The 13,890-nt window shown below is 41.7% G+C and overlaps 1 protein-coding gene across 1 annotated transcript in view; it reads right to left on the bottom strand.

The window, feature by feature from the left end:
• Nucleotides 1-13,890, bottom strand: part of CDYL (chromodomain Y like) — a 304,671-nt gene that overhangs the window by 27,283 nt on the left and 263,498 nt on the right. Inside the window, exon 5 of the mRNA XM_078688047.1 lies at nucleotides 4,200-4,410. Within this exon, the coding sequence (XP_078544173.1) occupies nucleotides 4,200-4,410 (211 nt within the window). The remainder of the gene's footprint in view (nucleotides 1-4,199; nucleotides 4,411-13,890) is intronic.

The following is a 13,890-nucleotide window of genomic DNA, read 5'->3' as shown; positions in this document are numbered from 1 at the left end:
CAGCCATGCCCTGCTAACAACTGATGATGCTGTCCAGGCACCCACTGCGAACTCATTGTTAATGTTGTCAATTTTCTACATTATTGATTGGTAAAGACATTCCAAGTAATAGCAAAAAATTATAAGAACCTGCCGTGATTCTTAACATCCAGGAGTGAGAAAGGTTACACTGCCCTGGCCTCAAATCCTAGTCAATAATAACCCCACTTATGCTACCTGTTTTATATTTTAATTCCAGATTGGGATTGCATTACGTTGTCAGATCATGTGTTCTATCATAATTGTTTGCCCTCAGCAGTCCTGATGAAGGAAAGCTCTTTCAGTTAACTAAATCTCTATGTACACAGCTTGGTTGAAGTAAACAATACAAATATATAGGTGTTAATAATTATATGATAAAACAGGATGTAAAAATACAATTGATTGAGACGGTGTTTTCTACTAAGTAATTGGAAAACCATGACTTAGTAATTGTCAAAGTACAATCAATAACAAACGACTCTGCCTAGGTCAGTATAATGGTGGTTAGAACATTGGAATGTTGGGAGCTCCATTGCAGACAATGGAGTGCTCCCTGCTTCTACGGGCCGGTAAAGGCCCGCAGAGCAACATTCCAATGTTCTACAAAGGCTTCTTGAAGTTCGAGGGGATTTATATCCCCTAGAGCTTCGAGAACCCTTTGTTTAATTTGTTAGAACATTCTGCCCTCTAGTGGCAGAATGTTCTAATAGCCTTATAGCCCTTCGTAGCAGGGCTATACCGGCTAATAAAGTCCAGCTGTTTCCTTAAAGTCCCTCGCCTTCGGCTCGGGCCTTTAACAATTCAGCGGGCTACAAGGCTATATTAAGTTATGAAAACCTAATTTTTAAATGGGGTGTTCACAGATTCTTTAATTTAGTTGCAAGTCTGACAGCTGTACTAATATGTTTATGATATATGCTAAACCACTTATTGTATCAATACAAGTAACTTTTCAAATAGCTGGAGTTATCAGATAAATGTATTCATTTCCACATTGTTTTGGAGTGTCTCCTAACTAAAATTTAATTATGCTGGAAAGTCTATCACAATGATTGACATGTAGGAGAGTAGAATGTGTAACTGGTGTAGGGTAGTATGGAATGTCCCTATCAATGGACTGAAATTATACAAAAGAAGAAAAGGCTTACTTTACTTTGCAGACTCCTCATCTATCATGAACTTTAAAAGATAATACTGCAGTTCCATGGCAGAGTCTTGCCTCATGATTTTCACACTTTAGCGCATGTGCACCAGGAGCCAGGAAGTGATATTTTTAAATGACGGTGTAGTAATTCACTCTAGAAGCAAGTTTATTAGCGGAATGGCCTATGTGGTTCTCGTTTGGATTTGGTCTCTATCGCTGACTGGGCTTATTCTTTCCTTGGACAGAAGCTGCAGTTGCAGCAACATCAGCCTTTATCTTTCTTAAATTGCATGAGGCGGGGAATAGGTTAGCCAGCACTTCAAGACATAAACAAGGCTGCAACTGCATTCCTGCATGATTTGTGGGATATTCCAAGGAACTCTTCGTGGAGTTAGGCAACATACGTAGGTGTAGGTCTACTAATAAGATCTGATTCATTTGACCTGGGATCTCTAAAAGATTACCATATAGGGAAGCAAAGATCAACGTTCCAATGAGGGACACTAAACGATCCTGTAAATGCATTCAAGTCTGAGAGGAGTTAGTACAGCAGACAAATACAGTGGTGGCCAGCGTCTTCTGCAGTGCTGTTCTATCATTACAGTATTCACTCATTCTGAGGGCATGCTTGCTGAACCCTGTGACTCTTATCCAAGCAAGTCAAGCGTTGTTTGTGCAATTGGAAGCAGACAATTTTCCAGAGAAATTTCTACTGGTCAGGCCAGATAGATAGGCCCCCATGGCTGCTGCAACTGCTGAAGTGAAATATCCCCATTTAATGCCCTATTTCCAGTAACTCTTAACATAAACTTTGAAAGATAATACTGCAATACACTGCCTTCAATCGTAACTGAAAAAGCTCCTCAATGTTATCTGACCTAAACAATTTGAAAGGGGAAAGACTGAACAAGCCTTCACTGAGGTGAGAAGTGCTTACACACAAGTATAAGATAACGCTGCAAATGAAACATTTAAAAATTGCTATTTAAATGTATTTTAAGCATGGAGAGGACTAGTATGAATACCAGACAATTGGCAAGAAAAGTTCAAATGAAAGTGAAGGCAAAGCAGTTGGGAAGGACTAGGTATGACTGAAAAGCTTTGGCAATGAAAAGAAATTTTGTTTATCCATCACTGTAGAAGCATCTGCCACTGTAATTAATAAGAGTGATTCAAAATGTGCCTACTTAACATTTGCTGTGAAATCAAAGGTTTACAAATGGGAGATTCAATAAGTGGGAAGCTTTAACGTTAAAGGGGATGTCTTTAACAAAACTTTACCACCTGTGCATCTTAAATGGAACAATTTATACAAAATAAATACATGAATGACAAATCTTAGAACTAAGACAAAACACTGGAAGCATGGGAAAAAAGGCAATCAAAAGTGGAAAAAGAGATAAAAAAATGCATTAAAACCAAAGTTGTGCGAACTGTGATAAACAAACGAAGAGGTAGAGAAACACATTTTTACATTAATTTCCTACAGAGGAGTGTTTAGATAAAGCGTTCAGAGCATTTCCCCCAGATGTATTTAAATTCAGATATTTCGTTTCTGGACTAGCAAGCATTATATTTGAGATTCGATGGTTGAGACAATAACTCTTGGTGTCAAGAGAGTAGCTGTTCATTCTAGCTTTGAATCACTCTTTTGTCTGGAATTAAGGCTTTCAAACCAACTCTGCATGTCTCTTTTCAAAAGATTCAGCTGAAGAAATTGTGGACTGTACTGTAGAGATCCTCAGAGTCATCAACCAATGGCAATGCTTAGACCTCCATAAGGTAAAGTGCTCAGCCTTGCTTGGTCTCTTCCAGCTTGTTAGAGCAATATATTGCCTTGTGTTGTCTACATTTGGGCTTGGTGGACTGTTCACACTTCCAACAGATTCTCCCTGAGACCCAGTTTTAGAATCGGAAGGTGATCTATATGAGCTCCTACAAATGCGGAGCCAACATGAATTCTGTGAAAAACAATCTATTCCAACATGTTCTGGTCTGGGACTACCATGGAAGAGACTAAATGGCCACCAGACTCAGCAAGTGTTACCAGTTTCTTGAGTGTTGGCTCTGATGTCTACTGGATTCTCATGCACTGGCCTTATTTTCAGATGAAAATGGAACACATATGCCCAAGAAAAAGTACATCTGAGGCACCTTTGAAAGGCATTTAACATAATCTGAACTCCGTGTTCTTAAACACTAAAATAGTTTGTGCAAAAAAAAAATGTGTAGTTCATTTACTGTGGCCTAAAGCAGTCTGCTATTAAGCTCCCTCTCAGCACCAAGATTTAAGTAAGAAGTCAAGTTCAATGTAAAGCTCCAGCAATTCCATATTACAAACACTCCTGGTATTTGGAAAGAACTTAACATCATAGTCATCTGCACTGGATATGGATCAAGGGGTAGAGTAAAGTAACCTAAAATATTCTGGAGAGAAAAAAACCTTTTAATTTTCACTCTGCTTTGGCTGAAAAGGGAGTTTGGAAGCTTGGTTTTAAGCATTCAGCAGATGTTTTGATCCTGCATTTCTACATTATAATTTCACAAAGTAAAAAATAAACATTTTGGAGAGGTTATAAATGTACCAACATGGACACAGAATGTAAAAATACAGGCTCAGCCATAAACAAAAAAAAATCTCAACAAACTGTCAGAGAAAATGGCGCTATCTTCTTGTATTATTTTATTTGAATTAGCAGTTTATCTTGAAAAATTACAAAAATGACTAATACACTAATTCTCTATTCGAAAAATGATCCAACAACCAGCTTTGTAACATGAGCTTAATAAAAATGTGACTGCTGTGACTTGCATTCACAGAAAATGCTCATCATCCTGTATATTTGAATAAAAAGTCTCCGAATATTCAGAGGATGTTCTTGTTCAGCAGTGCTGTCATACAATGTGATGATGATATTAAAATAAATATTTATTCGACAAGTATATGTAGTAAAGCCAACAAAAAAGCTTTAGGAAACAGTCAAGTTGAAGGCTTTGAATCTGAAGGAACTAAATGGACAACATTTTTACTTACAGAAGGGAGGCCCATTATTTTAGGAAATGTAAGCGACGAACATCCATCAGGACTCTGCCCAAAAGTAGTGTATGGGGTTTGAAACCAAGCTTTTTCATTTGCCCACACCACATCACACAGAGGTAAAATGGAGACTCCTAGTCCAATGGCTGGTCCATTAACTGCTACAACGATGGGCTTCTTAAACTGAATGAAAGTGTTCACAAAAGTCCTAAAAGACAAATTCACATTAAAATTGTTAGATTTAAAAGGTTCAGTATCCGACATAAATGTACGTACTGACAATGTGGTTTTAAATACATGTGAATGAAAATTAATATTGTAAAAAGATACTTCAGATACAATCATTTAATTGTTAATTTAAGAGTTTATTAAAGATGTTTACATCAATAGCACTGGGAAGGTAAAATTAAGATTAACCTAAGGGCTTGAGTGTGGAATCAAAGTGCTTTTTTAATTAACCGCCACTTTCAATCTCCAATCAACAAAACATGAACACAAATATGGACCAATACAAATGAAGGCATGCGTGCAACTGGAAATTTCAATTTGTTTTTCACAGCTGTACCCAAAGGCACTCACTTATGAGAATAGAGTGGTCCATGGCCTTATGACTGGAACATGCCACTGCAGATTTATCTAACGTTTTGACATGTTTCAGTATACATCAACAACAGGTTAGGCAGACGGGTATTTACTGAATTTATATTGAATGAATCCAAACTTAAACAAGAGACATGTACATAGAGCTAAACTGATTCCTTGCTCAGGTTTAAATATAGTGTTAAATCTTTAATTAGACTGATCGTGGAGGAATATTAAAAGAAAGGAAGCAATGACGGCAAGCCAAAATTTGCTTTCAACTGCACGTACTGCTGATAGAACGTAGGAAGGAATGTACATTTGCAGGCAAAATTCAGACTTGCTCTTAATAATTGGATTTGCATTGAAGAAAACTGTTTTCTCAAGAACACAGATTATGGATACCCTGCTTTTATTCTGCTGCAGTAAAGTTAAAGTTAAATCTGTTTAAAATACCTTTAAAGCCTTGTGCACATCGACTGAAACACACAAAGGGATCCAATGCCTCCTTACATTGACAAGGCATATGTATGTCACACATTAAGAAGGGTGATAAGATGATGTACAGTGAAACGCCCAACCGTAGATGAATGTATCTGAGCCAGGGCATGCATTAGAACCCCCACTAGCTGGTGAAAACTCAAACTGGGATTTGAAACAGCCAAGGAGCATTCGTAATCTACCTATTGCTGCTGAGAGAAGCTAGGCTAACCATATGATTTTCTTCTCACACAAACTGTGCTGTAATGAAAGTCATTTTCAAAAAAGGAACTGCTAACTTTATTCAGTTGACAGTTGCCTACTGGAAAATATTCCCAACATCTGGCCGATACATGATATGGTTTAGAAACAAAACAGGCTGAGCTGGAGAACTAAAGCTGGATCAAAAAAGATATTTTTACATGCAAGACAATGATAATGAAAGAGTTCACAAGTGCCACAATATCATATTCCTAACATTTCAAATGAAACTGTATTTTAATATTAATAACTAATATGTGCAAGCAATATAATATTAAAACCCACCAGAAAACATATTGTGTTGCAGAAATGCAATAAACAGGAAATCATATTAACCAAACAGATTAAACGTGCAATGACACCACAATTATGTTAGATAAAAGAAACAGAAGTAACCAAAACAGCAGCTATGACGAGCTTCAAACTTCCATAATGAAAAGGAAGACAATTGGTTAACTATAAAATGTCCTAAACTGCAAAGTAGGATGGCAGAAAACTATCACAAGGTCTTGGAATGCAGCAGTATTCTCTATGCTTATTCATGTATGGCTAAAGTGATTTCACAGATTATCTGTATCAGTAAGGATGCATATATATATAGATTGAGAAAGGCCTCTGTGTAGGCTGAAACGTTTCTTGTACCTGGGATTGGGGGCGACATGATCGAATAAAGTGATGCCGTTTCCTGAAGCCACCTGTGCCTGTGCCTTCTTCCTGTGGAGTTTTACTTTGTGGGAGCTGGATGTTCTGCGTATATATATATATATATATATATATATATATATATATATATATATATATATATATATACACACACGACTGATTTATTTAATGTCGCTAAAATGCAAAAAATGCTTTTAACTGTAAAATACAAAATCAGGTTTGCTTTAAGAGGGTAATGTGGAAAAATGGTTTCAGATACTACCTCTACCGTAACTCACTGCAAAATGTAGTCTTTATCAAGAGGATAGCAATGATATCAAGCTTTTTGCCAAAAAAATGTAACCCAGCAAAAATTCTAACTAAAATCAAATTTTCGAAAGCAACAAAATTCAAACAAGTCGTGGTGTCTTTTTCCTCATGAGCATAAAACAATAAGTAAATATTAAACCATTTTAACTTCACTCATGGAAATCATCCCAGCAGTAAGTCACAAGCACATTACAAGGGCTGACGTTGCTCGTATTCTGCCTTGTATCTGCCACACGTGACAACCACACACATGGGTACCTCCAACTCGTTAATCTCTGTTGCCACAATATTCTACATAAACCACCTTGAAACAAGTTAATAATCTAGATATGCATATACTAAGTTCAAGCATTTGTTTTGCTAATAAAAAAATGGAGCAATTCATGTTTTGTTACCCCACAAAGTCAAAATGTCACAGAAACAAGTTTTATCAAATATCCGTGGTCAGCCCCCTATTTAAACTTTAAAGTGAAATTCTTGCTTCTCTGCCTTTAGTAAACACCAAACTGTGTCTTGCCGTTATACTTCATGGGACGTAAACAGTAGTGTTTATCGCTATTGTGTGACCTCGGATTTCCTAAAAGCAACTTTGGCAAAACAGGTTTTCTACGAGGTTGGCTTATAATTGATGTGTATCTTTTTACTCTGAGAAATAAATATTTATCAAATATATAATTTATAGTAATTTTATTAAATGATAAATAAAGGCAGATCAAACATAATCTCCCCAGTACCATGAGATTATTAAATCCATTATCTTTCATTCTCCATGTTGTTTATTGACCTAACTGGCTCCTATTTCTCCCCAGTTATCATTACTTCGAAGCATTTATCAGGATCTTTGAAGCGTCCATAAATTTTGGCCACTTTTTGTTATTTCATGTTGCCAAATACACATTTTCCTGGTAGCTTGTTTAGAAAAAACAATGTATTCTCGAACTAAATAATCAACTGTATTGATGTGAATATGCATGGGTAGGCTGATAATTAATAGAGTTGTAGCATTCTAAAATTCAGTGTAATATTTGCAAGATTACCGGAGGCGCTCTAAAGTGTTGTTCATTGGTGTAATTAAGATGGGAGGGTACTACAGGAATGTTCAAACAGAACTTTCTCCAACTCAGCCAGACTCATCCTGAACATTCCCTGCGGCAGCCACATCACCGACCACCCGAGCAATCTTCATTGGCTACCTATTAACATAAGAATTCCCTTCGAGCTCCTCACGCACGTCTAAAAAGCCCTGTACTACGCAGGACCTGCATACCTGAACCACCGCTTCTCCTTTACACTCCCACCAGACATCTCCGCTCCACCCAAGTGGCTCTGGCCCTGGTCACCATACCACAGATCCGCAAGTCCACGGCTAAAGGAAGATCCTTCTTCTACCTCGCTGCGAAGACCTGGAACTCCCTGCCTCTTCATCTCAGTCAATCACTGTCACAATTTAGAAAGGACCTCAAGACCTCGCTCTTCGAATGAATCGGAGCTCCAACCTTCCCCTCCGCCCCCCACCACCAGCGCCTTGAGACCCAAATGGGTGAGTAGTCACACCTTACAAGAAACCTGATCGATTGAACTTTATGAGGTGGTGTAGTTTTCTTATTTTATTTCTCCATGTTGAGGATACTTCTTTAATATCTGATACACAAGCTGTTTTCCTTAGATTTCACAAAATAAAAACTATAAAACACTCTTAAAAACAAGTCCCTTTTTGAAACCACAACTTCTAGTTAAGGAAATGAATGCACCCACACCTCTAACATCAGTATAGCATGGCTTATGTGTATATTTACAAGGCAAAGAACAATCTATTTGTCCACTGCCAACACCGAACACTAACTTTTTAGTGACTGTGAAGTAGTTTTGAAGTAGTTTGAAACAGGTAAACTGTGCCAAATCTCAACTTTTTTAAAACTACAAATATTTGTTTATTTTGTATCACACAGTGGGCAGGCGCTCAAGCATACAAAATGTGAAAACGCTTCAGAACATGCTATCAAATAAAAACAAATGGGGGAGATTGGAACCTCTACGTGCTGAGAGATGAGATTAGAATGCTATAAATAGGAAAGTGGGTGAAGGTATGAAAAAAAGACCCTGATCTTGATGACAGTTTTATTTAAGTTCAAGTCTTTGCGGGCATGATCCACTCTTCTTCTTAGACCATGGCCCCAGAGTGAGAAGGAGTGCCCAGTAAAAAAAAGACAGATGGGAGATATATAGGAGTAAGTGTGCCCATGCATCTAATAGAAGTTTGTCTTGGGCATTATTTTGTGACCACACTCACTGGGCTTCTCTGAATGTGAGAATAGATTGCTTCAGGCTGCCTCTTTCATTGCTGCTGGGTCATTCGAAGTTGCAGCAGTAGTACTTTCACTTCAAATTTTCTGGGCTGCCCGAGGAAAGCCACAACTTTGTGTGATTTTTGGGACATTTTCTCCCATACGTAGAAAGAGTAGTACAATGATGATAAGACTAGGCTGCCTTAAAAGGTCTTTCTACTTTTGAAACAATATTTTCACTCTAGGAAAGTATGTGCAATGTTTGTGATTGACTTCCCTTTGCATCTGTTGTAGAATGTAGTGCTGTAGATGCACATGCTGTGCATACTCCTGACAGCTAGTGTTGGGCCTGGATGTGTGCAAGTTGTTTCTCTTTGAAGAAGTCTTTTGAGTCACGAGGTATTGTGACTCCTCCTTTTGCTGGTAATGCAATTGGGCATCGACTCCATCGTTATATTGTTTCCCTGTATGGTGGGTGGCAATGGAGTGAAGACATTTATAAAAAGAGATAGAAAAAATATGAGAGAGTGATTACTGCAAAGGTAAAGGCGCCTGGGAAGGAGGACGGGTGAATGTGAATCCAGAGCACTACATGCCATCAACAGATGCTTAAATAGTAACATTTTCCGTTAAAGGCATGTGTGGCTGTAAATACACATGCTGTGCATAAACTGTAAAGCAGTCTCTCCTAAAAATGGTGACTAGCCTGTGGGTGTTGCAGAGTACTGTCGGCTGTTGGCTTGTGGGTGAGCCAGCTCATCCACATAGTAGCATTTCATGAAGGTGTGTGGTGTAGATCAATGTAGCTGCTTTACAGATGTCAGCTATAGGCCCCTTTTTCCTGGTAGAGTGGGCTCTAGGAGATAATGGGCAAAACTCGTTTGGCTTTTGCTAGCATGTTTGGATACATTTGACTACCCATCAAGCTATGCTTGATTTGGACAGGCACTTCCCTTTATGAGAGTTGTTGCATCTTCCAGAAAGGTTTTGTCCTATCAATATAGTACATGAGGGCTTCTTTTGCATCTAAGGTGAGAAACGCCAGCCCTCCAACCGAGTCAGGTTGTGAAAAGAACATGGAAAGGTTAATGGAATGGTTCTGATGAAATGGAGGGTCTACCTTTGGGAGGAATTTAGGGTTGGTGAGGAGGACAACCCTGTACCTTTGCACCTGAAAAAGAGGTTCTTATAGTGTCAATGCCTGGAGCCTCACTCACACGCCTGAGTGAAGTGATGGCAACGAGGAATGCCACCTTTCTAGAAAGAAATCGAAAAGGGAAAGAGTGGAGGGGCTCAAACGGGGGGGGGGGGGGCATTAGTCTTGTGATGGCAATGTTGGATTTCCACATTAGGGAAGGGGGGACCAGAGGTGGGATGACTCTTGAGGCCCTCCATGAAAGCCTTGATGACTGGTATGCAGAAGAGGGAAATGTGTTGTCTGCTCTGAAGATAGGCAGATATTACGACCAGGAGAAGGCAAATGGAAGTGAAGGCCAGACCACACGTCTGCAAGTGGAGGAGGTCGTAGACGATGTTTTGGACCTGGCGGTATAAAGGATTGATTTGCTTAGAGTGGCAATAATGGACAAAGCGTTTCCATTTGGCAGCATAACAGGCATGTGTGGTAGCCCTGCACTCTTCTTTAAGGATGCTCATGCATTGACATGGAAGGTTAAGGTATCCATCGAATGGGAGGTTGAGCAGATTTTGTTGGACTTCAGGCTTGAAGCCAGATATGCGCAGTAATGCATGCCTGGGCAACAGGATGCTGGTGTTAACTGCTGGAGTTAACGCTACAAGCAGCAGTGTCGGCAGCGTCTACGCACCATGGATGGTGGTATTAGAGATCTGATTGCCCTTTGAAACAATTTTGTACCCCTTCTGTCTGTGGTCCCTTGGGAGATGTTGGCGGAGATCCTCCAACTAGTTCTAGTGGCCTTGGTTGCAGCGCTAATGCAACCCAATGAAATTGGCGATACATCAATGATTAGCTCACTTTAAGGCGACCCTCTTTCATACAGTGTCAGTGCGCTCACTTTCCTTTTCTGGTGGAGGAGCATCACCATTTGCCTGAGGGATACCTCTCTTGTGGGTGGTATGAACCACCAGAGAGTTAATTGGGAGCTGGCCATGTATGTCAATAGGGTCAGCAGGGGAGGACTTGTATTTCTCGTGCACCCTGGGTGTAAACACCCTGGCGCGGAAGGGGCCTTGGAAGATGTAAAGGGGGATACCTCTATGTAAGGGAAGGAATTAGGTGGAGCGGTGGGTTGAGAAAAGAGTCTCAAATAAAAGTCTTCCACAATAGGTTCAGTGTGGAGATCCAACTTGTAGTAGAAGGCAGCCCTACCAATAAGCTTCTGGTAGGAGGTGAAGTCGTCTGGAGGGGAGGGACGTGCAGGGTACATGTCGGGGTCAGTGCCCCCCAGTGTGTCACCATCATAAGACTTCCATGGGTCACCATGTGAAGAAATGTTGAAAGTGCCCCCTGTACTCCCAGGTATCAGAATGTGAAGACCCCTGAAGTGTATGAGAGAGGGGCCTCAAGGGACGTTGGCTGGAAAAGGTCAATGCTGTGAACAGGGGTTGTGTCAGGTGTGTCACAGGCAAAGGACTAGTGGCCTGGTCCACCTTCTTGCGCTGTCGAGGGCTTCTTTGAGTGACAACTGCTGTTTGAATGGTGAGCAGCAGTCCCTGGTGGGTATATGCTGGAATTGGCCCTTTTCCCCTGAATTTTGTTTCGCTTTTGTGGGAATCAACATGACAAGTGGATGTATTTCAAATGCAAATGTTAAATGCTGTGCAATGGTGTAGGCACCTATATCTCCCCCATGGTAGAGGAATTTATAGGCCATGTGAGGTGCGAGATGCAGTGACACATGCTGCGCAATGGCGTGCGCAGAGTCATTTTCACCATTGTGGAAATGCACCTTTGTCAAATGTCACTTTTAAAATGGACACCATTTCTGTCTGCTTGTGCCGCCTGACTGAGATGGGTTAGCGGTCTAGTGTTTGAAGTGACAAGGTGCTCTATACTGCCCACAGTGACAGTTGAGGCTGGAACTGGCAGGGACCTTCTAGAAGCTTCCAGCCATTCTGGTATTTGTAGAGCAGTAGAGATGCCATGTGCACAGTCAGAGTGTGGACTTGAGAGTGAGGGGACCTGCTGCCAGGGGGTGCCGCCGCATGGGCCTGTGTGCTGGCCCCTGAGCCCATCTATACCCCTCCACTGTCCACAGGGCCAGTGAGAGCCAGCTGCTGGAGTTCAGGCTGCTGTACCAGGAGGAGTGCCACGTTACAGGGAATGATGGTTCCGAGGAGCTGCTGTCCTATACTGATGAGTATCCACTGACCGCTGACCTGGCCTAGCACTGCCTGCCTGCTCTCCTGCCCTAGCGCCTCGTGAGCGCTACACCTGGGCCCTGGCTGCTCCCTAGCTCCTGGAAAAGGAGTGCGCATTGACTGACTGCCAAGGAGCACCTTTGACTGCGCCCAGAAGGAGGTGAGAAGAGCGACCTGTTGTCCTTGAGTCTGCTGGTGGGACCTAGTGCCTTGTGAGATGTCCATGTGGACTGCCTGTACCCTCCCCCTGCCTGCACTCTAGCGCTGTACTGCCCAAGCGCTATATGCAGAAGGCCAGTGAGGAGAGAGGAGCGTGGGCCCTATGTCCTTAGGTGGAACCCTTAATCTGTGGCAGCTACCTAGCGCCTCGGGAGCGCTATATTCGCATTGCTGGTGAGGAGCGCTACCTGTCGTCCCTGAAGCCCCTGGTGGGACTGAGCACATCGTAAGCACTATATTCAGGGTGCCAGGGGAAGAGGAGCTGAGACCTGCAGCGCTGTGCTGTCAAAGCACTATATTTCAATTCCCCTGCATGTGTGCTGCATTGTGGTGCTGCCAGAGTGCCTTATTCGCATTGACTGTGCTCTGCTTGCTGCCAAGGCGCTACAACTGTGCCCAGGAGAAGAGGAGCGGACGTCTGCAGCGCCGGGATTCTAAAGCGCTACGAGGGAATCCCGGTGTGTGGGATTCCACCCTACCTGCTTGGTTGACAGCGGGCAGCTTCAACATTGTGGGGCACTCTTAATTGCAGAGTCCAGAAGAGGGACTCCATTTTCCCCAGGCGCTTAAGCGCCAAAGGCTAACCTGCAAGGCTGATGGCACTTATAATGTGTGCCGCTTTCCCTCAATGACTGCATGGCTGTTAATGTTTTATGTCCCCTTCTAATGTGACTTACACTACTGCATTTATGCTAATGTGTCAATGCTAACACCTTTATGCTTATTGCAGTGCTGCTAAGGTTTATGCTGATGTCCAATGCAGTGAGGCTGATCTATGCACATTTTGATTAATGCCTAGTGACAGTATTGCCCCAGATTGGCTACCTAGAGGGGTTCCTGCTATTTAGCCTATTAACATGCAATGATGTTCTATTCCAGGCCTCCCGCACCCATGCATTTATTATAATGAGGGTTATGCCTATTGGGATGCCCCCTGCTTATGTCAGGGCCTACTGAGAGCCCACACTATGATTATTACGCAATGAGATGCCCCAGGATTTAGGCAAATAGGTAGATGCCCTTACACTGAAGGTTGTTGTGCATAATAAGTCCCTATGCTCACATGTTTATGCCGTTGTGTTTTTCATGCAAATGCAGGAGGTGATTGATGCCCATGATTGTGCCCAATGATAAGGCACGATGTTCCAAGTGCTACTGTGTCTGCCCTGCTGTTACGATGCATAATGTGAAGTTTATGCTAATGGTATGCCCAAGGTCCTGCTAATGCGGGTATGCATAATGTAAGTGATGTCAAGGGATGGTGTATTCATGCTCATGTGATTTTACCTGACGGACATGTTTTGGTGCTCACCTGTTTATACCCAATACTAAGAAAGTTTAATGCATAAGGGGCCGGATTTAAGGTATTGCTGGGCAATGAGTCTACAAAGCCTGTGTCTTTATGTTTAAGGAGGTGTTGAGGCATCGCTGTTTCAGACCTGCTCACACAGCGATTGAGGCCGATCGTGAGACACGGCTAAGTTCCTGACCTTGCCAGTAGGTACGGGCTGCTCTACGCTCATTATTGATGCTAATGGGATGTTCCTGCC

Source organism: Lissotriton helveticus, chromosome 4_1 (assembly GCF_964261635.1).
Source record: "Lissotriton helveticus chromosome 4_1, aLisHel1.1, whole genome shotgun sequence".
NCBI classification, from domain to species: Eukaryota; Metazoa; Chordata; class Amphibia; order Caudata; family Salamandridae; genus Lissotriton; species Lissotriton helveticus.
Note: the sequence above shows the minus strand (reverse complement) of the source record. Positions and strands in the feature narration are given on the sequence as shown.